Genomic DNA, 18,947 nt, shown 5'->3' with positions numbered 1-18,947 from the left:
TATGAAGTCCATTGCCAAAATATTTTAAGGAAGTCAAAGGAAATGCAGAATATCAAAACATGCACGTTTTTACATTTATCTGTATAATGATTCACATTTCAAAAAATAGAGAGACAAATGTGATTTCACAAGTCATATGCCAACTACAGACTGATTAAGGAATCAGTCTTATACAGAGAGCACTGTGCTCTGCTATTTTGGAACTTTTGGTGTAGATCACTAGCATGGAAATAAAAAAGATTGACCTCATAACAAAGAATTTAGTCACAAAACAAGATATCCCAGAGTTCATTTCCACATGCTGAATTCCTGCACAGCATTTTTAAAGCCTCTTCCCCTCCCTGCATTCTCCTTCCACCCCTCCAAAAGAAATGCAGTGGCAGTTGTCTAACTTGTAGGAATCACTGGCAGGTAAATGAAGTCACTGTCCATAAGGAAAGTAGCCTTTGTCTGGCGTGGCAGCTTCTAAATCGCTGTATGAGACAAAAAACTCATGCAAATCTTGAATATTAATCTTCTCAAGGCCAGGAATCTTTTTGTTCCTCTTCACTATAATCCATGCTCTTTACATTTACTGCCTTTTATATGTTTATAACATAGTTATAAACAATATGTGAACAACTATGTCAGTGCTTATACACCACACTATAAAAAACATTGCCTTTTTGACCTGGGAAACTCTGTCCTTTAATACCAAATATTTTGGTAAGGTCCACTTTTATGACATAAGTTTTGGTAAAGGTTGGGGTTTTTGTTTTGGTTTGGCTTTTTCCTTTTTGTTTTTGGGTTTTGTGTGGTTTGATTCCGGGTTTTGTGTGGTTTGGTTTTTGGCTTTTTTTTTCTTTCAATTGCTCCATCATATAGGATCTGCATTACTTAATCCCCAAACCAGGCAAGCAGATATAAAAGTGTCAGCATCTGCCTAGCTGCACATGGGAAAAAAATCCCCATAACCCAGGATCAGAAGTTCATATAGGATGATGAACTTTCAGAGCTTTTGAAAACAAAGGCCAGGTCCAACATAAAATGGGCCAATAAAATGTTTGGTTTTGCAAGGCTAAGGATAAGGGACTGAACTGAAAGTTGCTGTAGCTGAAAGTACTCCCTCCCCTGGCCAAAGCATTTCGCTTTCCCGTGCTTCAGTGTCAGCATCTAAAAAAGGGCTGATGTGTAATCCATCCTCCTTTGCACATTATTCTGAGATCTATATCTTGGCAGCATCCTAGAAGCTGAAGTGATATTTTATTTCGGTGAATATATAATAAAATATAGGGGATGTAAATATTAGCTACAGTAACACCTCATGTTGAAATGCCTTGTCTGTATATGCATATCACAGTGTTCTGTTTTTTACCTCAAAGCTCTTTGATTAATTGAGCTTCTTACCACCACTCAGGACAGGATTTTATTATTCCCATTTTGAAGATTTAAAAAATAAATAAGCCTTTACAGTTTAAATAAAAAAGACAGTTAAGGTTAAAACAAAAGTTTCTGAAAGCAAGATTTCCATCTTCATATTCTGACTTGATACAGCTATAAAAATATAGCCACATTTCCAGTTAATTATTTTTATGAATTTAAATATCTTGATACCAGATTTGTGCTTCTAGTTGTAAATACAGAGCTGTATGTTGTTATATGCAGATCAAAACAAAACTTTGAGAACACAAAAAAGGTGTTTCATTTTGCTATGATTTTCACAGTCTAAATCCATGGTTTGTAGCTCAGGCCATCCCTGTGATATTTTAAGGAAAATCTTAAGCTAAATCTCCAGTTTGCTGTTGCCACAGCTTCCTGGAAAGAGCCTTCTCTACATGAGAGCAGTACAACCCAACACCCACTATTTATCAGTGCCTTTCCACAATGAATGAATTCCTTAATCACCTTCTTGGAGGCTAAAAAATGGCCCCATATGCTGATTGTCCAATTCCTTTTCTGAGATTTCACATGTGTACCAAAAGAGTATTTGCCATGGGATGCATATGCCAGAGGGGCATTTTGTGCTGGGCTATAAGCCACGGTGCAGTTCTTTCTGTGTGCAAGTGTTTTTCTTTGTGCTGAAACCTTATCTCTGAGCACTGGATACTGTACACACACAGCTTTATACATGCCAAAATGCAAAGCCAAATAAATGTGAGAAATGCCTACAGAATCACAATTTCTGAGAAGTCAGAAGTCCTACATTAAGAAAAAAATATTTCACAGTATCAATGATCATTTAATGATCAATTTAACCTGATGTTAAAGACAAGCTTTTTAAATGTCTGGGTCTCTTGACACTTTTAACAGAAATTCATTTGCACCTTCTTTGCCTCAGAATTCCTGGCTTGCATTGCCCCATAATGTACACTGAAAAAGGAATACTCCTTGACACCCAGAGAAGTTGTGGAAGCCCCTGGAAATGTTTAGGGGTGGTTGGATGGAGATCTCAGCAACCTGGTCTAGTGGAAGGTGTCCCTGACTATGGCAGGGGGGTTGGATTGATCCCTTCCAACTGAAACTATTCTATGCTTCAGTGATTCTACGATTTTCAGTGACAGGTGAGCGAACTTATATTTAAACAATTGTACTTCTCATTATCATCAGTTAAATTTTACTGGTGTCAGAAAAAGACATTCACAAATACTTCGGACAGAAAACAATTAGGAGCAACCAACAGAAGCTCCTTAAAAATTCTGCGGAGCCATTACCCAGCGACTGATTTCTGGTTCAAACAATCGAAAATCAGGCACTATCATTTTAACCAGACACTGACAGGGTTATCCTTTGGTTTGCAATCCACTGAGCAGCACAAACCCATAGTGATCTCCGAAACTGGCTTGACAGCACGTCCGTGGTGTACGGGAACAAACCACGACAGGCGCTGCCCGCGACTCAGCCCCGTCGTGCTGCCGGCACCTTTTCCCTGCCGACACACGGCCCCGGCGGGGATACACGGATCGCCGCGGACACACGGCCCCGGCGGGGACAACACGGCCCCGGCGCCGTCACCCGCGGCGCTCCCGCCCTGCCCCGGCCACGGCGGCCACATCGGCCCGAGGCAGCGGCGAGAGCGGCTCTGCCGCCTCGGACAAAAGAAAAATCCGGGCGAGGAAAGGGAGAGAGAAGAGCGGAATGAAGAAGGGGAGGGAGAGAAGGAACGGAGAAAGGGGAGGGAGAAGGGGAGGAGGGAGAAACAGGGAGAGGGAACGAGAAGGAGGGAGAGGATGAAAGGGTGAGGGAAGGGAAGCGGTGGGGAGAGAGAGAGAAGGGAAGGGAAGGGAGAGCGGGAGGGAAGAAAGGCGGAGAGACGAGGAGAAGGAAGGAGGGACAGGCGAAGCCGGAGCGGGAGGCGTGAGGACGAAGGAGCACGGACGGGAGGGTGGGCAGGGGAGCAGCCGCGCACTCCCCGCTCGCTGCGCCCCGCCTCACACCGACCCGCTCCGCTCCGCCCACCCCGCTCCGGGCTCCCTGAGGGCCGCGCGGCCCCGCCCTCCTGGGGGCGGAGCGTCACGGGCGGCCCCGCCCCGCTCCCTTTGTGCCGGGGCCGCGCGCGCCGGCCGCAGTCGCTGCCGCTTCCCGCCAGGGCAGCGCGCGCCTGCCCGCTCCTCTTTCCCCTTCTCCCTCCCCCATTCCTTCCTATTCCCTCTCTCCGCTCTCCCGCTCGCCATGTCGCTGGGAGCCGGCCCCGAGGCGGGCTTCTCCAGCGAGGAGCTGCTGACCCTGCGCTTCCCCCTGCACCGCGCTTGCCGCGATGGGGACCTGCCCGCCCTGTGCGCGCTGCTCCAGAGCTCACCCCGCTCCGACCTGGCGGCCGAGGATTCCTTCTATGGCTGGACGCCCATCCACTGGGCCGCGCACTTCGGCAAGGTGGGGCCTGGCCGGGCTCAGCCGGCGGCGGGAGCGGGGGTGGGAACGGGAAGGAGAAGGGGAAGGAGGGAGCGATTCCCGCTCGCGCGCAACGCGGCGCCATCTTTGCCCCTAGCGCGCGCTGTGCCGGGAGGCGCCGCCGCCCCCCCTTCCCTCACCGCCTCCTGCCGCTCCTCAGGGAATCGGGCGGGACGGCAGCGGACAGCCGTGGCGCTTGGCTCCGCTCCTGTCCCCGCGGTCAGCGAGGCGTGGGTGGCGCAGGTCACAAGGCTGGCGGCACCTGCCGTCTCGACATCACTCATCCCACCCCCACTGCCGGCGGCAGCCGCCCCTCTCCCTCCCCGCTCCTTCCCCGGCTGGCAGCGGCGGCCCCGCGCCTCGCCCGGGCATAGGAGCGAATGGCGAGGAGCGGCCGATATCCCCAGACCCCCTCGGGGGACGCCGGCCATGCGGGCTGGAGGCACCGCCGAGGCGCGACCTCTTCCCCGCCCTGGGCTGATCCTCCTGCATGCCCGCCCTGCCTGCCGGGGCGCTTTGTCTGCGCGCTCTGCCCGCGGCCCGGGCTCTCCGCACCTGGAGACCGCTGTGTTGTGCTGCCCGTGTTATGACAACCGGCTCGTAGGAGTTTGGGCACAAGGTGCTGCTGGTGCCTGTAAGGCGCTCCCCTTTTGCCTTCGGTAGAAAAAATAAATCGCGGTTCATACGTATGGAATTTTCTGCATTCGCGTCGTTGCGTTGCAGAAAAGACCAAAACATTCGAAGTAGCTCCGCTAACTTCACATCTTAGAATGAGTAGTATTCTAATTCCTGGATTTTAATATAGGCGTTTCCTGTTTCTGATGCAGTGAGTATCTCAGACTATGCAGGATTCTAGCCTGGATGATTGGGATCTGTTCTTTTCCTCTCATTGATTTGTCTGAGTTTAGAATTCGAGGGGCTTTTGTTCTTGTTCTCCCTCCCATTTCCCATATACTTCTATTTGCTTATTGGTTGTGCGCCAGAGCAGGAAGATGGATGTACTTAGGCAGTTGTCATGGTTTATAAAAGGACATTAGGAGATGGTTTCCATACGTTATGTGATCTTAGCTGCAGTTGCTTCTTTGAGAAGCTTTTAGAAGCAGCTTTAGCTAAGTCGTCTTCCAGTCCTAAAACAAAGGCAAACAAAAAACCCTAAACCCACAAAATCCAAAATGTAGAATAGTCTTTTATCGGTTGAGAAAGAAGCTAATAATCTGCACTCTGAAAAAAAGTGGAGTGCCTTTATTTTCCTTGTGAAGTACACTCGCAGGAAGTATTAAGGTACTAATTGGCTTTATGGTCTTCTGTTTCTTTTTTCTGTCTTGTAAGAATTCCTTTTCAGTATGAGCTTCTGGCAGCCGTGCTGTTGTGAGGTAGTATTTACTTAATTATTGGATATAGATTTTGGATAGTGTATGTGTTGTTTCGGTTTTTTTTCCTTTAAGCATCTTAAGTGCCTGCTAACCATCCTAGGTTGAGTGACCTTTGTGTACATTCCAGTTTCTGTTGAAGAAACTTTTGCAGGAAGAGCAAACAAAGGGAACAAGTCGGCCTGCAACACGTTGTGCTTGTATTTGCTATTTTCATTCTTAGGTATGGGCAGAATTTGATGGGTGGTGGTGTTACATATGGGGGGAAGTCTGCCATATGAAATGAGACTTACAGAGTTGACATAGGCTGTAAATGGGTTTTACAGAATTTTGTTCATATGTTTTGTCCTAAAAGCCATCAGATCCAGGCAGCAATTTGTGGAAGTTATCTACATTCTTTATAGTCTAGTTAAATTGTGTTCCTTTCTCAGAGCCAAAGACTGCACAACACTTTGAAAAAGTTACAGTAGTGTATTGGATCCCAGATCCGACTGGTTTTGGGCTTGTGTGGCACAGTTACATTTGTACCTTTGAGCAGTTAACAGTGTTGCCAGCAGTGAGACAAGAGCTGCTCAGATGCATGTCTTACATTCACGGCATTTTTGTTTCCCAAATTCAAAAGGAAATGGAAAATTCTTCTGTTTCTCAAAGTACCACAGTTTTCAAATGTTAATTTTTGAAGCGTTGGTTAACAGTTACTGAACAGGTCTATTTCTCTTCTCTTCTTTGTTTTTCTAGATTTTGTGAGATTTTCACTTGTTAGGTTTTTTTTCTTTTCCTGGAAAAAATTATGTATGATGACAGAACTTCATGTCTGTCTGTGATACAGGGCCAGTTAGTAACGTGGTCCACCAGACTATTGCTTCTCACTGCAGCTCTCTAGGATCCTGAAAAGACAAAATTGGTTTAGTTCTGGTCTGGAACTACTTGTGAGCAATGAAATCTAACCCAGTTCATACATGCACACACATGTGTGCCTGCACACACAGCAGGAGTCCGGATTTGATGAACTTCAAAGAGTTTTTTTTCCCTCTGCCTGTGGCTCAGGTTGAACATAAGATGGCTCTCCCTGCATCAAAGGGCAGTACAGAAGGATTTTACAGTGAAGCTGTGTAGAGCTAAAATCTTGCATGCAGTTGTAGATATGCTTCAGGAAGGAAGTAGCAGCAACAGTCAAGTTGGTTATAAATGATTATGTGAAAGAGAAAAGGTGGCTTATGGGGGAGAAAATACTGCTGTAAAACCAGTAGCAGTAAAAATGAGGTCTCTTACAACTAAAAGTGAAAACTGGGTTCTTGAATAACTTAATTCTAAAGCACACTTCTCCAGTTTGCAGGTAATAGTTAAAATACCAGCAAAGTCAATTGGAGGTGATGGATATTGCAGCTTGTGTTTCTAGCTGTAATATCTGGGCATTTAATGACAGTATGGAGCTCCTTTTAGAGGTAGCAGCAAGTGCAAATTTACTTGCTGTGTGGAGTACCTGTGGTGGAGTTTGCATTTCAGGACATTCCCTGACTGCAGACAAGTGCTTGTCTCCTGAGATGTGAATTAATTCCCATTAGAGTTTCTATATTTTAATTGGAGTTAATTATATGGTGCCCTAAATTACACTGGTATTCCACAGCTTTCTGAGAAGATGGGTCAGAATGTAAAAATGTTAAAAGTCTAAAAAAGCTACCAGAGAGGTAGGATATACAGGACTTGCATAAAAAATTGATTTTGATATTAATTTTAGTTCATTGTTTTGGACTAACCTTAATTTTCTTTTTAATCACTTGCAATTGAATTATTTTCTGTGGCCACATCTCTTTGCTTGTGCTCCTTGCCCACTTTTGTTTTTTGTCATTTGACTTTTCACATTATGGGAAGCAAATAGTAGTAAATATGTTCTGTTTCTTTTGGAACAAAAGTGGTAGAGCTAAAAATGCCTGTCTCCTGCTTGGTATTTTTCCAGTGTTGTGACCTGTATGGAGGCCTGTCTTTCTTCACTAAATCAGTTTAACCTCTGCTTTAGGTAGGAAAATATCTACTGTATTAAATTTAGGTCATTTAATGAAAGTGGACTTGTGTGTCCTGATCTCAAGCAGAAATGATCAAGTGAGGTATTGTCTTTTGTCGTGATGACTTTTTCTGGTCATGGATGGAATTAACCTTATTCTTCCATAACGTTGGTAGAAGCAGGTTTTTCTGACAGCCATGATACAGAAGATCCATACTCAAGCTTTTAATGGGATGAAATGTATTCACAGTTAAAGCTCTATGACTCTAAAGTCAGAGTATTAAAAAAAAAAAAAAGGAAAAACAATGTTTAAAAGTGAAGTTGCATGGATAATCATGGTGTGTGGCCCTCTTAGATCCAGGCAGTGCAGGATAGTGCTGGTGAATCATTTTGTGTTTGTTCCTTTTCAGTCGATGGGCTGGAATGCCTGGCTAATTAAGGAATTCTTCCAGCCTGGTGCCTGTGCAGGAAATATTATTCTTTCCTGAAGTTGTAATGCTTGTCTGGAAGTGTTTTCAAATGAACTCTATTAATAAAGTCTATTGTTTTAAAAAAAGGCTGAAATTTATTTTTGCCTTCAGTTACCACAGATGAACCTCTTGGTGTAGCTGGAGGGGTGTTTCCCATCACATGACTTATTAATAATTGAAGTGTTACAATTTAATTAATACCTACTAAAGATTGACAACAATATTATGAGTGCTAACATGTGAAGATCACGGAAAGTCTAATATTGGTAAACACAAAATGTAGTTCAGTAGTCTAGTGTTGGAGTTATAAATTTCCTTAAGTTATTGGATACGTGGTTTTTTCCCCAACAAAAGTGCTCATTTTCTTTTGAAAAGGTACTTTCTCTTTGGCAGAGTTGATGTTCATGGAGCTAGATTCATTAATATGCAGTATTTCAGTTATCCTCACCCTTTCTTCATGCAGTTTGAGTTCCTGGTACAACTGTGTCCAGCCTTAACTCCATTACAGTCCAAAAAAATTACTTCTGTATGTCCAAAGGGATAGGGTTCCCATGTGTTTTGTTTGAATTGTATGAGGGAAGGAAACAAATGAAGTTGGCAATGTATTTGCAAAACTAATGTAAAATACTTCATTACAGTGTTTTGTAATTTTTTATCTTGTGTAATTCAGCAAGATCAGGATTTTGCAGGTTAAGAGAGGGAGAAAGAAAGGCTGACCCACAGCAACAGAGAAGAATGTTATAATCCTGATGTTGATGCTTCTTTCTGAGTCCAGCTGCCAGCCCACATTCAGATGATTTTTAATTGCTCCTTTATGGACAGACTATTCCACAGCTGTGGTGTGGCTGATGTTTTCTTTAATTGTGATACACTGAGACAACCACAGATTTGTTTGATATGAACCAATGCCTGAGCTGGTGTAAGGGTCTTTGTTTTGCTGCTGCATTTGTGTGCAGTGGTATTTGTTTTCTGCCCACAGTAAATGGATGCCTAGACTAAACTGTTTATTCCAGCGTCGTGAGTTTCTTTTCCTATCAACAATACAATGTTACTGTGTGACAGGAAAGGAGTGTTGTTTTGACTGTTTTTGAAAGTTGAGGTCATCGTAGCTGTGGTTTGCCTAGTTTCTACAAATGAGAAGTTATGAACCTTTAAAAATAGTATCTGGTTATCTGACACTTCTGGTTAGTGTGTTAAGAAAAAAGGCAGAATATAACTTGACCATTACTGCAATTTTTTAAAAGAAAAAAAAGCTTTTATTGTCTTTGTGGTGTCACAAACAAGCAGCCTGTTTTGTTTTAAATAGTTTATCTGAAATAACAAGAAAATGGTGGAATTGATTCCTTTTATAGATTTAACACATTATATGTATTCTTAAGTATTATTTTTCATGACTAATCTTCTGTCATTCCAGGAATATGGTAAAGAAATGAAAAATCTTTTATTTTTCTGATCTAGCTTTATATAAACTCTGCTGGGAGTACGAGTCCAGCATCTGTGTATCTCCTAACAACACTTTTGTTTTGGCAAATATTATCTAATAATGTCTGGTTAGTATCATGTTTGCTGGATCAGAACTCTTTCCCCTTTTTCCCCCTCCTTTTCTTTCTTCCCTTTCCACCTTCTTAACAAAAGTGAACTGAATATCTCTTGTAGTTAGGATTGAAGGGTTTATGTCCTCTTTTTCTCTTTTCTGAAATTAAAGATGAAACTCTTTGGGAGGTGAGAATTAAGTACTTCTCAGGTGTGGCCTATGACCAAATAGGGAAAGACTAAAGGAGAAGGGAGCAAGTCCTAAATTCCATATTCTATCTTATTTTTCATTCATGTAGTCTTACTAGTAAGTCTAGCTCTTCTGAGTTTTATGTATTTATTACCACATGCTAATTGTCGTAGCACATCTGTGTAACGTTTTTGGTTTTATTTTCCCTCATGTCTTTAAAGCTGGAGTGCCTAATGCAGTTAGTAAGAGCTGGAGCTTCTGTAAATGCCAGTACGACACGTTTTGCTCAAACACCAGCCCACATTGCTGCTTTTGGAGGACATCCACAGTGCCTGAATTGGTTGATTCAAGTGGGGGCCAACATAAACAAACAGGTACGGATTAATGTGTATTTCATGTGTGCTTATAGTTCTGCAAGGAGGGTCTTGATCCCTTTTTATGACATGTATGAGCCTTACATTAACATACAGATGCTTCATTTTTGACATCAGCTGAAGTCAAGTGACTTAATTATCAGTTAGAGACATTTTACATTGAGGTAGAGGTAGGACTAATAAATGTCCTTTAAGCCTCTAGGGGTTTGGAGGATATTTGTTTTAGGAGTTGACATCTTTCTGCTTCTTGAACAAAGTGGTAATGTTGCCTTGTATTGGCAGCATTAGCAAATACTCTGATATTGTAGTGCTGCTGTAGGGGCAAGAAAAAGAGTAGTGAGGAACATCATACTTTATAAATACGCTAATAATAGAAAAATTGACTATTACCTACAGAACCATGAGACCTTTGTGGTGCTTCATGATTTATCATACATCTAACTAGTAAGAGCTGCCTTGATTTATTTTAAGGTGCATCTGGTTTTATGTTGTTTTTCTTTTAGATTATTACTTAAGCTTTTCTAGTAGCTTTCTGAAAATAGATCAGAAACATGTACTTGACTAACAAAGAATGAATAGGTGATTTTTAAAATTTCTTTTGCCCATTTTGTTACTATAAGTGTCATTAGTTTAGGTGAGTATGTAATTTATTTGGTAGCAGGGAGTGCATTAATATAGCAAAATTCCTGCAAAGGAGTGTTGTACTCTCTGGTACAGTAACAGAATCAATACCTAAAAACTGTCATCATGTTTTTTAAGAAAATGTTTGAAGCACTGAATGAATCTGTTATGTATGCTGGTCATCCATAACATCATTTTTAATGGTAATCAAAAGCATTTTTAATAATATTCTGAGAGTAATTAATACTACAGCATATGCTGTTGTTAAAAGCTGTGGTATAGCACAGCATCCATAAAATGTCTGGCCTGTTAAATCTTGCATCATACTTTTCTTAAAATATTTAAGGGCCAGACTATGTTTTATATGCAGTAGAGTTAAGCTAAGTCTGCTGAAGAACTAAAACATTTGCATTTCTAGAGTTTGGTTCTTTTTTTTTTTAAAGCTGTGCAAAAATAAGAAATGGGGAAGTTTGTGTTGAGTTTTCAGAAAAGAAGTCTGGTGCATTGAGAACAGCTGTGAGACATCAGGAGAATTGTAGAAACAATGAAGGTGGCTGGATGCAGAGGCTATAGATGGCATCTTCTCCTTGATACCTGACAAAAATAACTTATGCAAAAAGTTATTGCTGCATAGTGGTAGAATCTTCAGAAGAGAAAATACAAGAACTGTAAATGCATCTGGAGACCAGGTAAGAATGTAAAGAAATGGTGATTAGAGAGGAAACGTGGCATGCACAGAATAAAGATATACAAATAACTGCTAAATGAGAAGAGAAGAATGAATGAAAGTGAATGAATGAGAAGAATGAAAGTTTCCAGCTATGAGGATAAAGAGAAGAACTGACCAGTGAGGTTGAAATGGAGTTGAAGAACAAGCTTGATGTCCTGGAACATGAGGGGGAGAAAAAAATCACATGTAGTGAGTGAGGTTGTAGCAAAGAAGAAAAGTAGCAGCTAGCTCCCAGAAGAAGAGGAGCAGAGTGTGGAGAGATCTCTCCATGGGCTGAGGGCAACATGCAGATGACTGTAAAAGAAAGCAGAAGGCAGTATAATATGCAGTTAAAAATGGGCAGGAGACTCATTCCAGCTTAAAGAAGTTAGTAAGGCAGGACAGTGACTCAGAAGTCTGTATGTTGCTGGCTTGTTGCCAGAGCAAATGGTCTTCCACATTGTCAGATAGTGGTGATAGCATCTTACAGACTTAGGGGTCAGACTGAGGCAGTGACAGACCACAGACACAACAGAGGTGGGTGCCTTGTATGTCACTAATGGTAGGCTCAAGTTACACTTCAGTGTAGTAACTTTTTTTTGCACCCACAAGATATTAATTGAACATATGACCAGAGGTATTTCAGACTCAGTTTAATGACAATATAAGATACCTCTGGATAATTAAATGGTAGTAGAAACAAAAAAGTCTCTGAAGTTTGTAGGATACAACTGGTCAGTCACACTGTTTTCTCATGCACAAGCACTGAAAGCTAGGCAGTGTGCCTTGGTGATAACTAAAGCAGAAAGCTCATCCCACAGATAGTTGGAATGTTTCATACATGACTATGTGAAGCACAGTGCATGCTTTGCTATTCCCAGTTTCCTCAGCTGTTTATTGAATTGCAGTCAAATTCTACTATTCTTGTTTGGTTTGAACTCCTTAAGTGATCTCTGTTCCTTATTTAATTTGCAAGCACTTTTAGGTGATCATCTAGGGCTTCCACCCACACTTCTGAGCTTTTGGAGCACTATTTCCTGATGTGTATTTTGTTTATTCCTTCCAGCTCGCTGACTGATGCTGTACTCCAAACAGACATAGTCACTGGCTAATGCTTGTGTGAGGACAAGTGTTCCATGGACACTGGATACAAAACACATGCTGAGAAAGATCTGGGAATGCTTGATATTTAAACTAGTAAACTTTTCCTTCCAAACTGACTTCTGGTCATTGGCTACAGACTAACCCTTCACTTCTGGAAAAAGAAAAGGATAGCTTCTGAAAAGGAATCCACTCGAGTCTCTCAGTTTTACCGTAAACCTCCGGTACTCAGTAGAGTTTGCGTGCATGCTTTCATATCTGCCCTGAGGTATTGTATTGTAGCTCATGCTGCCTGCCCTGAAGTTTAGGAAAACTTAAACATGTTTTATCTTGTTGCTGGTGAGAGTTGCCCAGGACACTTCTCAGGCAGCAGCAATGAAGGACAAATGCTGAAAACTGCTTGTCCCAACTTCACTTTGCTCCCCAAATAAATTATGTGAGTATATCCTGTGATGCCCAGCCCTCCTATGTAACTGTATGTGCTGGCTAGAATCACATCTGTCTCTCATCAGTGGGCAGCTCCTTACCCCCAGGATCACCATATAAAAATACACAGGAGGAAAGCTGAAGTGCCAAGCAATGGTCTGTTTCTACCCATCAGTGTATTCAAGACGATGTCCTACTTTTTCTGATTTTTTTTCCCCCTCAGTGGGCTGTGCCTGCTAATAGTTGTTAGTAGTGTGACTCAGGACCTGCATTTGGCTGCCTGCCTGCTCTAGTTCACTGTAACAGTGCAAAGCAATTACCCTGCTAGTTTTCCTGAGGATTTTTTTCTGATTTATCATTGTCACAACACAGATTGGTTCTGGGCTGTTGTATATGTTAGATACATCAGATAATAAGTACTTCTGATTTAAAAAAAAAACATTAACTTCATTTAAATATATTTTCCCTCTAGCCTCAGCCTATTAAACATTTCTTTTGTATGTTGCCTTTGTTGATTGGCCAAAAAAAGTGTTGTGTGGCCTGTCATAAAGGGAAGGAAAAAGAAATACTGCACCCTTACAGGAGATGCAACTTACTATTCATGCAGTCAGTTAATATCACATGGCAGTGGTGGCAGATAGTTCTCGGAGGGTTAGACTACCTATAGGAGCAAGAACTGCAAATAGGCTGATATCCTTGGTGGGGAAGAAGAAAACATTCTTTAGGTATATTACAGTTTTTATTTTAAACAACAATTAGGTTTAAATCCAGATAAAAAGATTCCATAAGTTCTCACTTGTGCACAAAAGCCTTTTTAGCAAAGGAGGAAAGGTACTCAGTGTTCTCTAGTTTCTGCTTCCTAGCTTCAGAAAGGATAAGGATACAGGCTCTAAGAAATGAGTAATGTTTGGAAATGTGATCATCTGAAAGATGATTGAAATTCTGTCAGTTCAGTTAAGGAATGGAGTTAGTTTGTATTTCTTTTCAAGTAAGGGCTTCTGTGTCTTAGTCAGGTATCACTACTAGAAATATTTTAGAAGTGCTTGCACAGTGTTGAGGTTTATCCCCAGTGGATATCTAAGCACCACACAGCTGCTTCCTTGGTGAGGAACAGCAGGGAGATGTGAGAGCTCATGGGTTGAAATAAAGACAGGTTAACTGGTAAAAAAAGGAAACAAAAAAAATCCAAGAAAATCAAGTGATAAAACGTTTTTAAAAACCTCACAGCACAAAAAGCTTTGTTGCTCACCACTACCTCAGTGATGCCAGCCAGTGCTGGAGCAATGGCAGCCCCAGTTGTACTTGCTGAGCATGGTGTCACATGGCATGGGATAATCCTCTGGTCCTTTGGGTCAGTGGTCCCAGCTGGGGCACATCCCAGCCTACTCCCAGCTGGAACATTGGTGTACTAAAAACACTTAGCTGCTCACAAACCCGAAACGTCTTACCAGGTACTATGAAGAAAATTAACTCTGTCCCATCCAAAAGAATATTCATAGTTGCAAGTTTTCAGTGTAAATGTGTGTGGGAGCTTTTTACTTTAAAAATAAATTCCTGCAAATAAGTTGCTTTTCACTGGGAGGGTTGTTTTGGTTTATTTCATTATTTCTGTGTTGTTTGGTTTTGGTTGGTTTGATTGTTTTGGGTTTGTTTGATTTTTTTTTTTTTTTTTTTTGGTTGTTTTTTAATAAATGGAAGGAATGTAAAGGTACCAGTGAGTGAAATCAATTGAATCATGGCCAGGGACTTGGAATTTGGAGAACAAAATAGGAAATGTGCTCTGAATTCAACTGGACCATCCTCAAGCCAACAGAATTCAGGTCCCAAAAAGACAGGAGATAAAAATGGAGTAAAATATGGCTTTAGACTGAATTGAAAAAAATACCCATACGTGAAAGAGGCCTGGGAAGAGAGTTTGAGAAAAGTATTTAATCAGTAGAGGAAGTGTCTTTTGAGGTTAAGAGCATAGTGAGGAACTGGAAACTGATTAGTCAAGCTGAGATAGATTTACTGATTAAAGCCAAAAAAAGCAAAAGACTCTTCAGCCACATAAAATAAAAGATAATAAGGAAGGAAGCTAGATGTTTATTCAGTAAAATGAAATAAAAGTCAAAGGTAATCTAGTCGTGACCCCAAGCTAGAGAAAACTGCCCTTGTCTGTGTGAGAGGGTAGCCATTCTTTCCAAGGGAAATGAGGAAGGCATTCAGCAATGGGTTGCAAAAACTAAATGTGTCTGTGATGGTTCATGAATTCTTTTTGTCATTTCTTCAAGAGCACTGTGCACAAAATATTTAGTAACTACAGAACCTATCAAATGTATTATCTTGAATGCTAAATTAATGAAACTTAGTTTGAGTTTCTACTCATTTATTTAGAATGCATCTAGATTATGAGGCATGTTTGGGCTGTTTGTGCAGTGTTGCAACAGAGGGACGAGTTCTGCTCTAGTTGTGAAAGGCCAGTCCAAGTCATTGATGCTTCTCTTCTTGGAATATTATTACAAAAGGGATTGTTTCAGACTCAAGCACAGATGGGGAGTGTGACCAGTTTAAAGGATTATGAGGTGTTATCAGGGGCAATGAGGAATTAATAGAGCTTCTCAAAATAAAAGAACTTCTTTTGCAAGATAAAAGAGATAGGGAAGAAGTATTTTACACATGAGAATGTGCTGAAAGGCTATACCCTGAACTGCTCTCAGAAACTTCTTGGAAAAAAATGTTACTTTGTTTTCCTGTTAGGTCACATCCATTCCAGTTGTTGAATCAAAACAATTATTCTGAGACTCATACAGAGTACTTTTGTTTTCTTCTCCATGCATTGAAAGATATAAAAGCCATCTTTCAGTGGGATGTATATATTTTCCCATGTGTATTTCTTTTTCATTTAGTCAAACTTAAAATCTAGAGAGAATTTCTGAGGAGAGCTAGGAAAGTGTTTCAGTGCAAATATATTTGGCCCCTTATGAGAATTTCAAAGTCACATAATAGTAATGACAACTGAAATTTTGGTACTGTAACTAAAAGGAATGCTATAAAAACCTACGTCTGTGTATTCTGTTGTTTTTTAAGTATTATTTGAATTCCTTAACTTTGGATACATGGTTTTCTGGGCTAGTGATCAAAAGCAGCCCTTCTTAAGACATATATTCCCTTCTGAAATACTTATCTTTTCTGTTTGGTGATGGAGGTGGTAGCTGCTATAAGCTTAGCTCATTTTTCTAATGCAATGCTGGGGAGTCCTTTTGCAAAGGTCTTCTCTCATTCTTTTTGTGTGTCCCCACAGCAAGGATGGAATTCAGTTCTCTAGATCTTACTGTGGGCAGTGTGCCAGGTGTTTAGGGCTAGGGGAGATTTTATCTCTGCCATATGCATGGCCAACTAACCCTAACCTGAACTTCATATTGAGTGAATCTCTTGTAACTTAGACTTGGGCTTGCAGATACTAATGCTGACCAAAAGAGGCAAATCACTTACTTTCTATATTTTGGCCATTTTAACAAAAGGGAGGAGGGGAGGACACAGTAACAGAATGATGAATTGAAGACAGCTTTTATGACTGGAAAATTTATTACCCAAATAAGTTTTTTCTGGATAAATTAGCCTCAAATAAATTTCAATGTATGGTAGTTTAAAAATTGTATCCTCTCTTAAATTTCTTTCTCTTCCTGTTACTTCAGGGGAAGTTACAAAAAGGAAAAATTTGCATAAACTTCATTGGAAAGCAGTCTTCTGTCCATCAGCTGCAGACATCCACTTTGAAAGAAGGGCTTTATAGCCTTTTTCTAATCCTTTAAGCATTGCTACTCTTTCCTGTGTCCAAACTTTATCAGCCTCAACAGTTTTCCTTATTTTATAAGAAAGTAAACTTTGGTGCCATTGTTGTTCCCTGCTGGGTGTGCTAAGTAGTTCACTGTTTGGCTGAATATATGTCTTAAGCACAGGTAAGCTGGCTTACCCTCCATGAATTTGTAACGTGTTGTAAAGATATTTCACCATGAAATAAAATTGTCAAGTAGAAAATTGAGAATACATACCTTATAATCCAAAATTCATTTTCAAGTTATACTTACATGGCCTAAAAGATAGGATTAAATTTCTCCAAAGCTTGGCAGACAATTTTAGACACTTAGTAGCTTCTAGGTAGTATGGTCATATTTTGCATACATTCACATTTCAAGTAGAGCTAAAGTCTAGCCAGTACTGTGGAGTTAGGCATGAACCCTGTTGTGTGTGAACACTGGCGAATCAGTAAACGTGCTGTGTTAATTTAATAGCTAATGTTGATATTTTTATAAAAGGAACAGGGAAGCTAAACTGAGGCACATACAGTTAGAACATGTTTAATATCTGGAACAGACTAGTGAAGTCTGTCAAAAGTTTGGAGACAAAGAGAAGGGGGGAGAAAATAAACCAAAAAAAAATCAACCAAAAACCCCTTGCTACACTGTGGAAGTGCTGAGGATGAATCACATTAATAGACCAGTACAAACATTTACTTGCTATTCCAAGGCAATGTTTCATTACAGATTCTTCTCTGTGGTTCTTAATACTGATGGTTAATTGCAAGTACTGAACTTCTCTGCAGCTGTAGATCATGATGCATGAATTTACTTGCTGCTTGCTTGGATTTGTAAAATTGTTGTAGATCCTCCCTGTTACCTGTAAGACAGTTAATGGGGGGGAGTTGCCTGAAAAGCAATACTCTACCCCCAGTATGTCTGCACATTATGCAAAAGAATTAAATTATTGGATGTGCTGGTTAATACTAATGGAGTATAAATTGACAGAAGATCAGAGAAGACAAATCTATAGGTTGTGAATCAATGTGTATGTGTTGGGGGAGATCTGGCCTGTCCTGTGAACACTGGGCATACCTCTGTTGCAGTAAGCTCTGCGTGTGGGCTCCTCTCCTGCCGAGTACTGATGGTGCCAGCCTCAAGGACTGAGTCAGTGTGCCAGCAAGATCTGAAAGCAGCACAGTCCCACACACTCAGCCTTGCTGCTCCCGAGCTCAAGAGGGCTTGTGCAGCCCAGTGTATTGGGAAAGGAGTGCCAGCAAATGAAGGTGTTAGAATAACGTGCTGCAGTGGTGGATGTTGGGAGGGTTGACCAGTTTTCTGAATCTGAGTCTGCTGATTGTTGAGCTATTGGATAAGGCTTATCTTGTGAGTTAAATGCCTTTAATGTTACTTTTGCTAAAAGTCTAATGTACTTGACTGCCAGCTGCAGACTTTAAAGTAATGATAAAGTACCTGATGTATTTGCTAGCTAATAATAAATGCTGCTTTTATATATCTGCTATCTTAATTAAAGTAATGTAATGTAATAATAGTATTTTAATTTTTAGAAAGATTATGCTTGACAAAATGTAGTTTGTCTTTACAGGATTATGTTGGTGAAACTCCTATTCATAAAGCAGCACGGTCTGGTAGTATGGATTCCATAAGTGCCCTTGTGGCTCATGGTGCGCAAATAGAGTAAGTGAGGTATTTTTTCTTGTTGTTGATTGTTGTGTGTGTAGCTGACTAACTTAGATTGGTAAACATAGATACTAATTTCAGAAAGAAAAGTCAAAACAGCAGACACGTGATCCAAATAATAATGACAGCTAGACATGTCCAACTGTAATGAAGCCTAAGATATTTTGCATGTCTAGTAATAAAGTTAATTTTAATTAAATGATACCATTGTGCTACATTAGTGTTGCACATACATCTGATATAGTAAAATATTTATTGTGCTTCTGTCAGATGACCCCAAACTATACAGTTTATTCAGCATGTAGTTATTTTTTACAAGAAATCTACACTTTGCAGTGATGAATAAAGATAGAAAACAATGCAAAAGCAGCATTATGTGCAAAACAGCAATTCACACACTTCACCATTAGTTTATTACTGTTTGTTAGTGTATTGTGTATTTGCCCTGTTAACTTTTTTCTTTAAAGGTTTATGTACTGCAAAAACATTCAGAAAAGCTCACAAACTTTTGCAACTTACAGCATGGACAAAATGGATGCAGTTTTCACCTAGAAATGTTGAGTATAAGCTCTATGGCTTATAAATAATATCAATACTTTAGCAAAATGTTTTAATTAGAACTAGCTTTATTATCTTAAATGGTAACTAGTTACTGTATTTTAACCTGCACTATGGAACTTTGAAGTTGTAAGTGAATTAAGAATCATGTAGTTAATTTCTTGTTTTACCCTTTGGTTTCCATCTTACTGTTTTTGTAATGCTGCCTTGATAAATCTACAATAAAATTTAACTCTTTTAGCTGTG

At 40.5% G+C, this 18,947-nt stretch overlaps 1 protein-coding gene across 1 annotated transcript in view; it reads left to right on the top strand.

The window, feature by feature from the left end:
* Window positions 1-3,501: 3,501 nt before the first annotated feature.
* Window positions 3,502-18,947, top strand: part of ANKRD10 (ankyrin repeat domain 10) — a 37,317-nt gene continuing 21,871 nt past the window's right edge. The window contains exons 1-3 of the mRNA XM_064709170.1: window positions 3,502-3,849; window positions 9,654-9,806; window positions 18,049-18,140. Of these exons, the coding sequence (XP_064565240.1) occupies window positions 3,649-3,849; window positions 9,654-9,806; window positions 18,049-18,140 (446 nt within the window). The 5' untranslated portion in view covers window positions 3,502-3,648. The remainder of the gene's footprint in view (window positions 3,850-9,653; window positions 9,807-18,048; window positions 18,141-18,947) is intronic.

The sequence above is a fragment of the Zonotrichia leucophrys genome, chromosome 1 (assembly GCF_028769735.1).
Source record: "Zonotrichia leucophrys gambelii isolate GWCS_2022_RI chromosome 1, RI_Zleu_2.0, whole genome shotgun sequence".
Classification (NCBI taxonomy): domain Eukaryota; kingdom Metazoa; phylum Chordata; class Aves; order Passeriformes; family Passerellidae; genus Zonotrichia; species Zonotrichia leucophrys.
The sequence above is the reverse complement of the archived record's forward strand: the minus strand, read 5'-3'. Positions and strand labels throughout refer to the sequence as shown.